At 39.6% G+C, this 14131-nt stretch overlaps 2 protein-coding genes across 12 annotated transcripts in view; one reads left to right on the top strand and one right to left on the bottom strand.

Annotated features, from left to right (window-relative positions):
- LOC108045446 (cAMP-specific 3',5'-cyclic phosphodiesterase) overlaps positions 1–14131 on the bottom strand; it is a 122198-nt gene that overhangs the window by 30750 nt on the left and 77317 nt on the right. For 3 of the 11 annotated variants that reach the window (XM_044461325.1, XM_044461326.1, XM_044461327.1), the window contains exon 2: positions 4498–5677. The exons of the other annotated variants lie outside the window; for them this stretch is intronic. In XM_044461325.1, the coding sequence (XP_044317260.1) occupies positions 4498–5444 (947 nt within the window). In that variant the 5' untranslated portion in view covers positions 5445–5677. The remainder of the gene's footprint in view (positions 1–4497; positions 5678–14131) is intronic. 11 annotated transcript variants of the gene reach the window in all.
- Positions 1880–3533, top strand: LOC108045447 (katanin p60 ATPase-containing subunit A-like 2). The gene has a single exon (XM_017124776.1). It carries the CDS (start codon positions 1981–1983, stop codon positions 3418–3420), a length of 1440 nt encoding a protein of 479 aa, XP_016980265.1. The 5' UTR covers positions 1880–1980; the 3' UTR covers positions 3421–3533.

Below are 14131 nucleotides of genomic sequence, written 5' to 3'. Positions count from 1 at the left end.
TTGATTTAAGTCTAGAATTCTAGCTATAACTTTCGTTTACCTATATTTGCCATTCAAAAATCCTTTTCCAAAAATCTAAGAGCCAGTCACACACACATACGTGCGTCTTGAAGGATTCCACTTAGACAAACACACACACACTGCGACACACACACACACACACATCGAGGGCAAGTGGTAAGTGGCCTCTCACTCCCACAATACATGCACTCAAATACCGCTAGTCGGAAAACCTTGAGAGCAAATGGAAACCCGAAAAGAATTCGAAAAATAGAGAAAATAGGGAAAATACAACCCAAAATTCAAAACCAAAGCAAAGTGCAGAGCCGAAAGAAAAATGCTGGCGAAAGAGACAGAACAACCGATTGCAACTGTGGGTGCGAAAAAAGAGGTGAGAAGTGGGTGGCTAGCCACCCACTCTGGGGGAAAGAAAAACTGTCACAAGGCCATTAACAAAAGCCTGAGACTGACTGCCAGGAGGTTGGACGATGATGGAAGATGCAGGCGCAGTGGGGGTAAAAAAACCAAATTAAAATTGCGAGGCGAAATGAAATCGGCACAGCCAGCCATAAAACACCCACTTTTCCACAGAGAAAAAGTTGGAAAATAAAGTTTTTTAGGGTCATTTAAAATATAAGCAAAATTTTATTTTTCTACATTACAATAATGTTTTGAATGAATATTTGCATAAACTATCACATATAAAGAAAACCAAATTTATTATGTATTAAAAAATAAAGCACTTCATCTATATTTCAATAAGAGTGTACTGTTTTAATTTGGAATATTTTTAAGCTGCAGAAAAGATATATTATTCAACTTTATATAATTATTTAACGATAATTGCTTTTAAAAGCCAAAGGAGATGTTAATTTAAAACTGACATGAGCTTTTTTCCACCTGTGTTAATGTTTTTAAAGGCAAAATGAAATGGAAAATGCGAGAAGAGGGCGGTGGGCTGATGTATTGCATAAGTTCACATGAGTGGGCGTGGCCCGTAAGCGTTTGTGTGTGTCTGTGTGTACGAAAAGGATCCGCTGATTTTCATTTCATTGCGTCGTGCATTTGATTAACCATCTGGCGGCGACATCTCTGGCCAAATTGAGCATGTTGCCAGCTCTTGGCAACAAATTTCGGAGGAGAAGCTGGGGAAAAGCGGGTGGAAATCGGGAAAACTCTGTGCAAAGGGGCAGTGGGGGAAATGCACAACGAACAATTAAGTGCACTAACCAATTGAGAGGGCTTAATTGCGACCAACTGATCCGGCAATTTGCGTGGCATGAAATTGGGTTAGCTTAGGATTTGCTGGGTAAACATTATCCACAGTACACGTACACAGTGGAAAATATCACATATTTTAATACTTCTGGGTATGAACATTTAAAACTTAACTCATAAATATTTTAAGTTAATCAATTGTTTACTTTATTTTAGTATTTTAAAAAATAAATTAAATCATATTGTTATTTATATACCCCAAGAACATTATTATGGTTGCTTTGCTGTATATATTTTTTATAAGTAGCATTTTTAAGCAATCAAATTTATTTTTAAAGCTGTTTAAAACTCAACTAATATAACTTGGTTGTTAAAGTGTGTTTCAGGTTTTCTGTTTATCCCTCTTCATAAAACTTCATTAAAAAAATGAGTGTTCCCTTTTTGGGGTTTTCTTATTTTTTTCCATTTTTAATAAGCACACGAGAATATAACAATCCCCTTAGCTTTTCACATCCCCCTTTTTCTCCATTTCATGCGGTTGCCTGGGAAAGTGTTTAAAAAAAAACTAGGAAAACCTCGAACCTGTAACATGGCAACCCTTCGTTATGACAACACAATTAGTGAAAAAACAATTGCTAGGAAAATCAGATTGCCAGGAAAACCTCGCCAGATAGTTGACAATATTCCAGGAATTCAACACAATCGAGAGTACATCATAGTATCCCACTTGCTCTCAGATTTTTCAACGAAAAAAACCACAAAATGAAAACCCAAGGAAAATACGGAGTGACAGCCACGGCAGCTGCCCAAGTTCTCTGCGAGGATGTGAGAAATTTCAGCACACGTCGCCGCAATATTCTCTATCTAATGCATCGATATCTGGTGGAGAATGGCTTCTATTCGAGTGCCGAGTCCTTGAAATCCGAAGGACGTCTCTCCGAGGAGTACGAGCTGTGCGACAATATCGACCTGGACGGCATGTACCTGGAGTATGCCAGCTTTTTCAACATGAAGTTCGGTAAATACCCCAAGATCCTCAAGAAGGCGGGTCCCAAAATCAAACTAGAAATGGGCGGTAAGTCGCAGGAAAAAAAGGAGTCCAAGGAGCAGCCAGCAAAGAAACCACAAAATCCAGAGGCTTCTGTGGCCAATTGGCATTTGAGTGTGGGTGCGGCAACAGCTGCCTTGAGTAATGAACCGCTGCAGATCAAGAAAATGGAAACTACTACCGCGGTCGAATCGAACACACAGGAAAATGCCTGTGAAATAGAACACGGTCATTTGGGTTCGGATGACAATCTATTCAGCTCGCTGGACTGGCAATCCCTGGCCGAATTGGTCAAGACATCGATACTGCAGGAGAACATAAAACTTCGCTGGTCGGATGTCTGTGGCAATCAGCGGGCCATCGAGTTGATCAAGGAGGCCGTGCTGACCCCCATCGAGTTTCCCCAGTTGTTTGCCCACGGCTTGAAGCCCTGGCGATCCCTACTCCTCCACGGACCCCCAGGCAGTGGTAAAACCCTTCTGGCCAAAGCCCTCTACTCGGAGACCCAGGGTCAGGTGACGTTCTTCAATATAACGGCCAGCATAATGGTCAGCAAGTGGCGCGGTGAGTCCGAGAAAATCTTGAGAGTGCTCTTTCACATGGCCGCGAAACGGGCTCCCTCTGTCATTTTTCTCGACGAGATCGAGAGTTTGACCTCCAAAAGAGATAGGGCCACCGACCACGAGAGCTCCAAGCGCTTTAAGAACGAACTTTTGCAGCTTTTGGACGGCATGGAGCACACTTTGAACGGGGTTTTTGTCTTGGCCAGCACCAATTTACCCTGGGACATCGACGAGGCCTTTCTGCGGCGCTTCGAGAAGAAATTGCTGGTTCAATTGCCCAATGAAGCGGAGAGAAGTTGCCTGATCAGCCGTCTTTTGGGCAGCAGTATCTCCCTGAGTCCTAGATTACTCGAGCATCTGGTGGAGATCTCGAATCAGTTCACTGGAGATGAAATAAGGCTGGCCTGCAAGGAGATCAGTATGCACCGGGTGCGTTGTGCCACCAAGATTGCGGATCGTTCGACTTGTCCACTTAAGGAATCCCAGGCCGCCATCGAGGCCAATGTGGAGAAGGCCTTTCGGCAGGTTCGTCCTTTGGGCCAGAAACTGTTGGCCAAGCACGAGCAGTGGCAGCAGGAAAATGGCTCCTAAGCTGGAACTACAGATCAATTACTTTGTAGTTTAATATATATTTTGTATAAGCCTCTAACCGACAACTAGTTCAATTGCGTTTTTTTTCTAAAGTAAAGCAATATTAAAATGTATAAATGATGTTTTATAATGGGACTGTTGGTAGTTTTCACGGTTCTCTTAAATTCCTCAAAAATTGTCGAAGAATTGATCAACGTTTATATGATAAATTTGAATGTATATTTTAAGAGAATACAATCACAAGTCTTTAGAGGTATGTCACTTTAAAATCGAACTAAATTTGGTAAAGTTATGGACTGTGGAAGTCCGATTGTGGGTCATCTTTTTACAAATCATCGGAAACTTAGAAATAAGTAACATGAAAATGTGTCAAAAATTTGATCAACGTTAAAATGAAAATTTTGAATGCAGATTTTTAGAGAATCAAATCACAAGTCTTTAGAGGTATGTCACTTTGAAATCGGACTAAATTTGGTAAAGTTATGGACTGTGGAAGTCCGATTGTGGGTCATCTTTTTACAAATCATCGGAAACATAGAAAAAAGTAACATGAAAATGGGTCAAAAATTTGATCAACGTTAAGATGAAAATTTTGAATGCAGATTTTTAGAGAATACAATCACAAGTCTTTAGAGGTATGTCACTTTGAAATCGGACTAAATTTGGTAAAGTTATGGACTGTGGAAGCCCGATTGTGGGTGATCTTTCTACAAATCATCGGAAACTTAGAAAAAAGTAACATGAAAATGGGTCAAAATTTGATCAACGTTAAAATGAAAATTTTGAATGCAGATTTTTAAAGAATACAATCACAAGTCTTTAGAGGTATGTCACTTTGAAATCGGACTAAATTTGGTAAAGTTATGGACTGTCGAAGTCCAAGTGTCGGTCACCTTTTTACAACTCATCGGAAACTTAGAAATAAATTGACAAATTTGAATGCAGATTTTTAGAGAATCAAGCCACTAGTCTCAAGAGGCATGTCACTTTGGAATCGGCTTAGATTTGGGTAAGGATTTAAAATAGATAAAAGTACTATTTTGATTACTGGGATTTGGGAGCCCGCTTTTTCGTTACCTGCCCGTGGTGCGTCTCCTGGCACCGGCGATCGTCATCCGGGACACGTATCTCCGGATCCTGCCGCTCGACCTGCGCTGCGTGGTGTTCCCGGTGGTCACCGACTTGACGCTGTACTCCGTGGCCGTGGAGCTGCGGCGATCGCTGGTCATCAGGTCCGAGCACATCGATGAGGACAGAATGGAGGCGGCCGATCTTCGTTTTCCTCCCGTGAATGTTCCGCCGCCACTCGAGGATGTGGTGGTGGCGGAACTATCGGATCTGGAGAACAGCGAGGACCTCTTGCTACGACTGGAGGAGCCCGTGCCCGTCGCATCCTGGATATTGCTGTAGAACTCCTCCGTTTCCCGGTCGTAGGTCTCGTCCTCATCGTCCTCGTCCATGGGATCCTCCTCGAACTCCTCGGCTTCCGCCTCTGTTGCCATCGTGTCGCTGCGCTGACTGAGTCCCCGATGGGCACGGTTTCCATTCGAAAGGGACGAGGATTGCTGCTGCAGCTGGTAATACTCATGGCAATCTCCACGGGAGCCCCGGGATCTACTGCTGCCACTCAAGTATCGATAGGGAGCCGAACTGGAGTTGCTGGTGGTGCTCAGGGAGTGACGTTTATTCGGACTTATGTCGAGGCCACTACCACCATTGGTGACCTCAGCGCCATCGCTGTCGCCGCCGCCCACACTTCCACTGAAGGTGACCTCGTGGAATTTCGAGGATTTCCGGCGTGTCCTGGGCGCCATTCCCTCGCCACCACTACCGTTTGCTAGGGAAATCGAGGGCCTCGGCCGATTGTTATTCTCCCCCTTCTGATCCTGATCCTGATCACTGCTGCGATGATCCCGATCCGCGCCCTCTGGCATTAGAGTTAAGGCCAAGGCGGGTCGACCTCGTTTTCGGCTCCAGGGAAAGGCCCGAATAAATGCAAAGATGATAAACAGCGTGGCTATCATCTTGGTACACACACAATCTCAACTGCTTTCTCTAGAGAATCCTTGTTCCCCTAGAAAATCGCACGCACATCCTTTGCCATTTTCGTCGTCGTTGTTTTGAGTTTAAGGTTTAAGGTTTTAAGTTTTAGGTATTTATTTAAGTTCTTTTGTCACTTGATGTCGTTTTATTGTTTGCACTGGCTCGTCATTTTAATTAGTTCAATTTCGTATTTTCGGTTTTTCGATTTGGTTTTCTATTTTCCACAAAACAGAGAGAATGCGTGAGTGAATGTGTGTGTAAGAGAGAGAGAAAGACCGGAACCGGAAGTCCTGCTGACAGGAGGTGGGGTGGAAAAAGGGGGCTGCAGTTGACAGACACGTGGCCCGAATGATGGATCAACGGTCAGTGCTGACAGCTCCGGGAAAATGGGAAAAGCCAGCGGGAGAAAATACCATTTCCTGGTGGCAGTGTTGTAGTTTAAACTTATTTTGGAATAATGTGTGTACCCACAAAAAAAAAACAAAATACCGATCACAAAAAAAACCAAAACAAAATATAGTACAATAACTTCATGGGAACTTTTTTAATAAGTAAAAAATCCAATTAATTTGTTGTTATTATAATTTTAAAAATGTCAAATAAAATATAGTATTTATATAGTTAAAAAAAATATCTGAACGATAAGTAATTAATGCAGGCTTATAACAATCTTTTTTTTTTCAGGAGAAGTTCTTAAATTTTCTGTTTTAAATCACTTTAAAAAATCCCACATTTTTCTCCAAGTCACAGTGAAGCAGCAGTCACCGCTTGGCAAACATATTTAAACCCACTGCAAATACATTTTCCACTCACTGTGTGTTTGCCCGTTTCCTGATCTACGCTTCATTTGCTTTTTGTTTATCTGTTTGCCACTGCTTCATGTATATATATATATATATAGTATAAATGGTATGGCGTATATGTGTGGATGTGCGAGTTTCGTTCCGATTGACTGACAAAAAAACTGGGGGGATAAACTGATGGATAAACTGATGGATAAACTGCTGGATAGACGGTTGTCTATCTAGCTGCGAGTGATTTTTATGCGCAATTTTGATGGCGCTGCGAGAATATTATGATAATCAATGCACAATTATTGCACACACACATGCACACACACCAGGATATGGGATATGGTGCATAAAGGACTCTAAGTGCAGGGCAACTTTTCTCTTCCTATTTTTTATTTTTTTTTTTTTTTTTTGGTACTCGAGTAGCATTTTAGCCTTTGTTAACGTTCCTTTTCCTCTTATTTTGCCTTGTTAGGAACACAACAAAAATTGTCCAAGTTGTATAGAGAGCGCAGGATAGCACCAGCAACAACAAGGGGCATTAAGGACCCTCAGATGAGGTTTTGTTGTTACCTGAGCGGCTTACCCAACTGATGATGCTCTTTACTATCTCTATCTCCTCCTCCATCATCCTGCCCACCCATGCTGTTGACCTAAACTAGCTACTTTTTAGTTCAACCATAATTGAAATGATTTAACAATGAGCCGGCGATACGGAGAAATGATGAGGCGGGAGGGAGGAGATGAGGGATTAGGAGGATGGGGATTTTCCGGGCTCGGAATACTAGGAAAATTGACCACAACAAGTTGTTCGAAGAGTTTAAGTTGCCAATTTCGAAGAGATCAGAGTTACAAGCCCTCAACGTTGGAATCATTTTATATCCTGGTCAGTGCAGTTTTTTTCTGCACCTTTGATCTTATTAAAACTAAGTTTACCATTCGTAGTTATTTGGTTTTGTATGTCCATCTACAATTAAGCCCTAGTTTTGGAAGGAATAGGACATCTTGGTATAACTTTAACTGACTTGTATATAACGTTTTATAATTGGTAATTGTTATGTTGAGTAAAAAGTAAAACTAATGTAATTTCAATCTGTTAGTCAGCCGACTTTTTTTCTCCTTTCATGTACCAAAAACAGGAATTATTCAGACAATCTTAAACCAACTCAATTGCGTTTAATTAAAGTTATCTAAGGGCAACGAGGGCAGGAAGCGTAACATATTCTAAGGGAGGGAGAAGATGATGAAGCTGCTGCAGAAACCCTTGGCACACGCACTACTTTTTAATTTGTTTAAATTGCATTAAAAAAAGGAAAAACCGAGAGGTAAAAACTAGAAACAGCGACCAGGAAAACTTGCCATGAAGGAGCAAAAAGGATGCGAGAAGAAGTACCATCTAAAGTGAATTAAGCGCAGTAAAAACGCTTTCCTTATTTATATTTCTATATATCTATGGCTATGTACTGGTGAGTGATGTCTAAAGCTTGGTAAATAATTCTAAGCAAAATGGTGAAAATATAACAAAAAGTTCAATTTAATTAGCCAGAGAACTTTAGCTTGAAGTAAATTAAAAATCCTAAAGGATTTGTGAAGTGAAGTCCAGGGAAATTCAATGAAAATGGATTTGATGAATAAATTAGTGATGTATTTTGTTATTTGTAGTAAGTAATTATATTTGAATTGACATGTTTTTACTCTTATTTTTACGAGTCCCCTAAGTAAAATTTAAAAAATGTAATGAATTTAATTTGTAGGACGAGTAGGAAAAATGCCAAACAAGTATATTTTTCGATTGCCATTACAGCGCCATCTAGCGTCAAAAGGCTGCAACACAGGTGGCACTGCAATATCCTTAGAATCTTTGGCTCTTAGAGTTTTCTCAAGCCAACCCTCACCCTCCCCTTCCCCCATGATTACTCAAACTCTTTATCTCTTGTGGCCGGCTTATCGCCCCCCTGTTTTCTCTAAGTGTTGCTAAACAAGCTGGAAACAGGGCCGCGCTTTCTCCGCTTTCTCTTTCCTCTTTCGAGGAATGCCTTGGGTCCTTTTTGCTACTTTCACAGCGACTGCGTCGTCCACATACAAAAACACACATACACTGCCAGTGGCCCACACACAAACAAAAACACACACACAAATATTTCCTTTCAATTCTTTTCCTTTTTTTCCAGCCCTCTGTTGCTTTTTTTGCTTTTCTTTTGCAACTAATTCCACTTTTGCTAGGCGCATACTTGTACAGCAGAGTTCAATGGTTTAAAAACCAAATTGCATTGATAGAAAACAAATTAAGATTATGCTAATTTAAATATATACTTTGTTTGTATTTGAGTTTTATGGGAATCATTTTTATGTACTCATGTACATATAATTCTATAAAAAATATATTTCACATATTGTAAAACTTTTTTAAATAAGTAAAGCTTATAAACCTTAATGTAATAGTATTTAATTATTTCCATTGTTATTAATTTAAATGGATTAGGCATTTCGATTTGTATTCCCAGTAATTTCTGTTATCCTGACCGCGACTGTGTGAGTATGAGTGACTTTGTGTGTGTGCAGCATCCACCTCCCCCTTTTTTCACCCACCTCTTCCTTGCTGTTGTTGTTTTCCTCTCGGGGGCTAAATTTAAGTAGCAACAAATCACTTCATTGTTTGCGTGTTTACATAATATTTATACATTGTACTTGTGTGCCTTGCCTTGCCTCTTTGCCTTTCTCTCCCTCAATCTCTCCCTCTCGCTCTCTCCCGGAGTGTTGACACAGTGTTTCATTAATAAAAATTCTGTCCCACAAAAAAAAAAGAAGAGAAATCTAAATGCGAATCCCGTCAGACAACAAGAAAAACTTTCAGACTGCACGGCGCCGCCACACAGAATAGAAACAAAGCCAAAAAAAAGGGGAAAAAGTAGAGAAAAGCTGACCAAATCGAAGCAGACATTCAAAAAAAAAATAAAAAGAAAGAACGGCGAGCTTAAAAAACACAGGCTAAAAACTGGCACATTCTGCCAGTTAGAAATGCACTTTATTAAAAAGAACATAACTTCAAACTGCACTAAAAATGAATACATTAAGCTTTTGGGTGTGTGTGAGTTTTATCTAGAATCATTTATTACATTATACGGAGTTTTTATAATTGTTTGTGCTTTGCATTTTAAATCTTTTAAAAATCCGCATAAGAGTATGCAATAAATTATTTTTTTATTAGTAAAACCAATTGCAGCATAGTTTTAAACACTTGGTTTTGAGATTTCAGATCTTTAAAGAGGCTAAAATCATAGTAAAATAATTTAAAATGCAGTCAGTGCCAAAAATAGCTAAATCAAAATTGATTTAAAATTACTTAGCTCAAATGCTGCACTCTACTTAAGCCTTGCGAAAATTCCTAAGCCCCACTGGAACCCCCATAAGCCAGCATCCATCACTTGAAATTTAGTTCAAACTACTTGGCACTTTAAAGTGTGTGCAAGTTGAGTGAAGTGTAGTTCCATTAACAACATCATCAGCGCAGCGCGGTCCCATCGTAATCATAATCGCCATCGCAATCATCATTATCATCAGCCCTAATATCCGCTGCCAGCGACGTCATAAATAATGCTACCCCTCTTAATGCAAAACATCTTTCAAAATATGCGCATAGTTTTCAAAGGGGGGAAAAGTGATGGGGGCAAAATGCATGGCGTAATGGATAAAATATTTGGCAAAGCGTTTAAAATCGGGGTGAGAAGAGTTATTCGGCAACGCTGCGTATGCTTAATGTGCATGGGAAAACCTTCAAACTTCAATGATTGCGTTTCGGATTTTGGATTTTGGATTTACTGCTTGCGAAATATTACAATTTCATGCAGGCAGGCAGGCATACAAGCACAAATCTCTCTTTGGAAAAATTTCAGGAATTGCATTCACTACGCACTTTTCACATGAGGTGATTCCTCAGGCATACAGAGCATTTTTTGAATGAAACGAACTGAGGGCGAGGCAAAAAGTGTAAGAGGCAGAAAATCATTTCCCAAATAGGCCCAAGGGACTCCTTTCATATTTCGCCTACACTTGCAAACGGAGAATTACAAGGAAATTGTATCAAATAGAATTAAACAAGGAATTTGCAATGGAATCTTGTGACTAGATAAGCTGACAGGGAAAAATGTTCGTAGAAGAAATATTAAACATTAACAGGAATTAGTTAATTGAGTTTTGTAGAACGTTTTTGTTTATAATGCTTATTCAACTCAACAGAATAAGTTCATTGGAAGTTACATTAAAAAACTAGTAATTTCAAAATGGCTTAGTTTAGCCAATTGTTTCCACTGATTATTTTTCGGCACTTGAAGCGTTTGCCTAGTCACACCCAGTGTACTGCCTTTTTGGCCAGCTAACAAACCTCAGAATGGCCAGGACTGAAGGTCCCAGGAGCCCCCCGGATCCTTAACCCTCGAATGACCACCGTAGGCTCCATCATTTCCTGTTCGTGTCCCTTTTCGTGTCCCTCCGATGTGTCAGTTTGTTGGCCCAGCTGCAATTTGAGGCTTTTGTGATGGAAAAGGAGAGGGGGGAGGGAAACGAAGGGTGGAGGGGAGAGAGGGGAGGGAATCGGGAAAAGGTGATTGGAAATGGAAATGCAAATCATGATAATGCCGATATGCTGATGATGGAATCGATGATGTTCATGATGGCCTTTGGCGAATGCCATTTTCAATGGGTCTCAATGCAAATGCTGACCAAATTAGTGTCAAAACGTATTGACTACACACACACACACACACACACAGACAGGGATAGAAACACGCACACACGGACAGTGCTTGTTAATGGCGTTGCAATTTGCATATGTGTGTCAAATGCCTGCTCGCTCTTTCTCGCTCGCTCTGCACAGAGAAAAAAAATGGATTATATGTTCCCTTGAATATGCAGTATATAATATTGTATTTTCATTTTATCCAATTAAAGGGTTTTTATATATTTATAAATGCTCTAAAACTTAAAAAGTTTCTACATACTTTTGACTTTTTTATTCAAGTAATTTATAATATTATGTTAACTTATCAAAATATTTTTAAAACCAGACTTCAGTTTTGTACAGTGCATATTGACACTTATTTGAATGATTTCCCGACATCTTCCGACATTTCATATTAATTTAAAATGAATTAGGTCTTGATAAATGCTCATTAACATATAACATTAAATAATAAATGTAACTCGGTATAACCAAGGGCCAACATGCCATAACAAAATTATTTGCTTAGCAATGCATTTACATTGTGTTTGGTTTTCACTGTGCATCTCTCTGTTTGCCATGAATTTTCAGCTAACACACTTAACCCACTTGCCACGCCCCACTTGCCACATATAACCTACACGCCCCTTTTGCCCCTTTACCCTTGCATAATTCACGAAAAATGTTTTTTGCACTTTAAGGAAAATACACACGAACACACACACATACACACTCATCATCTACTATGCTGAAATAAAATAAAAAGCAGCAGAAGAGATTGCAATTAAATTATGTAGAAATATAATTAAGACTAAAAGTGTTGGCAAATCGGGTTAGCAGTGGACAAGTGTGTGTGTGTGTGTGTGTGAGAGAGAGTTTTAGTTTGGCCTGCAAAATTGTGTTGCCTACTTTTAAGCTGATTTAGCCGGAGGCCGAGAAACTTTCTGAGAAATTTATTACATTAAAGCTAAATATGAAACTCAATAAAATTACGAGCTAACCCAGACCACTCTTACCCATCATCGATTGCCTTTCATCTCGCTTTATGAGTCGTACTTCCCTTTGTCGCTGCAAATTGAATGGCAAACTGATGACGTCAAAGCGGACTTCTCGCCCATTTCTTGCGCTCATTTTTCCTTTCCTGAGAAGTCCACCGTCAGACAGCTAAATTATAATGCCCTTGTGGAGGGTATTATATTTGTGAGACATTATGACATGCTGGGTTTAAATTTGAGCCTTGAAAGTGTGCTTCATATGACCCTTTGGATGATGCTTAAGAATTCGCGTATGCCTTTTTAAAATCACTGAACTCTGAATTATTAAGAGTAAAGTGAGAAATAATTAAATGAAATAAAATCTACTTACACATTTGAAGGTTATGGAAGGTATTGTTTTACCAGGGACTAACAACATTGAATTAGAATAACAATTTTGCCCAAGAGACTGCCAAAAATTGAAGGGTATTCTTGTTTTGGAATCAATGTCAGTTTTCCATTCTTTTTTCTGGGAGAAGGTGGACAGACAGCTGAATTTGTTCCTTGTTTTTTTCGTAGACATGAGAATAGTCATAAAAATTGCTTGGTTCGCAGCAAATATCACCACCTTTTTTGGCCACACCTCTGGTGAAAAAGGAAGAAGTCTTTTGACAATTAAATGATGCCAGCGAGAACAATGAAGGAAATAAACTGGAGAAGGGTGAGAAACTGGGACAGAAGAGCCGCAGCTGAGGCATCTTAAAAATGTTCATCTGGTGGGAGGGTGCCCTAAATGACGTTGCTTTTAGCGCCAACCGAGGGAAACTCAATTAAATGTGACAGTGAAAATGCCGCCTAAAAGTATGCTTTATGTAAAAGCCAGGGTTTCTGCAGGGTATATAAAAGGGGAGGTCTCTGAAAGTCAGGTGTATGTATATCTTTGCGAGTGGCGTTCCATCAGCGAATTTTGCTTTAATTTCATCAAGCGCCCAAAGTGTTGCTTACTTTTTGGACGGAGAAACACGTAATAAAACTATGACTAAATTGTTTTAACAACTTATTTTGATATTTCAAATCCCAGGCGACAAAAAAATCTTTGAAAATTTGACACTTTAGAAACTTTATCGTGTCAACTGATTCACGAAATAACGCTTATTTATAATTAAAGTACTCATTTTTAAGTTATACTTTCAAAAAGTTTAAAACGACTAGTGAAGCTTTTTAAAACTTTTAGACAGCCCATCAGAATAGTCAAAACCAAACTGGTCTTAAAGTGCTCCTCTTTTTCGGCTTGATTTTTAACGCCGTGTTAAAGCGAAGATGCTGGAAAAGCGGGCCATAACATTTCCCCTCTCTTTCTGCCACCCCGCTGGCCGTCTCTTTCGCACAGTTGCGCCATCAGCGTTTTCATCTTTATCGTTTGGAAATGGCAGGCAGCAGCTGCCAATAAGCAACGATTATGCTTGTAGCTACAATCGACTGCCTATGTGTAGGTGTATTTGTATCTGTGTCCGTGTCTGTTCTCTTCTGTATCTGTATCTGTGTGAGGGTGTGTATCTGTGTGTGTGTTTGGATGTGTTGTCTGTCTGACGACTGATGTCTGAATGTGTGTTGGTACTAATGCCCGAGCAACAAAAATGCATGAGCACTCAAGTCAGCCTCAAAGTCAAAGCATTCTGTGTGTGTGCGTGGTTGTATCTGTGTGTTTTGGTATCTGTGTGCGTGCGTGTGTGTTTCGGTATTTCAGTGTGTGTGTTTTGGTATCTGTGTGGGTGAGCACATTGATAGCACTTGTGAGGCGTTATAAACTGCAAGCAGTTACAGCCATGGAAAAGGCTGAAAATAAAAATGTTGGCGAAATATATAATATGCACTTCGAAAACAAGAACCTGATTTCCACATTTACTTTTTTTAATTTTAAATAATTTGGCATTTTTGAAACGTTTTTTAAATACAACCGAAAAGAGGTTGTGCTTTGACATAAACAATACTAAGATTTTGATGTCACCTGAAAATTGTGTTCTGCAAAGTTTTAATATAGAATACCTATCTCCTAATATCCTAAAAAATCTCTAAGCAAAGTATAACCTTTACTGCAATAATATTTTGTAATTCACATAAACATAATATTTCCAAAATAAATTTTCTCCCTGTGCAGCAGCAAAACTGACCCAAAGGCATTTTTT

The sequence above is a fragment of the Drosophila rhopaloa genome, unplaced genomic scaffold, assembly GCF_018152115.1.
Source record: "Drosophila rhopaloa isolate 14029-0021.01 unplaced genomic scaffold, ASM1815211v1 contig_3, whole genome shotgun sequence".
NCBI lineage: Eukaryota > Metazoa > Arthropoda > Insecta > Diptera > Drosophilidae > Drosophila > Drosophila rhopaloa.
Note: the sequence above shows the minus strand (reverse complement) of the source record. Positions and strands in the feature narration are given on the sequence as shown.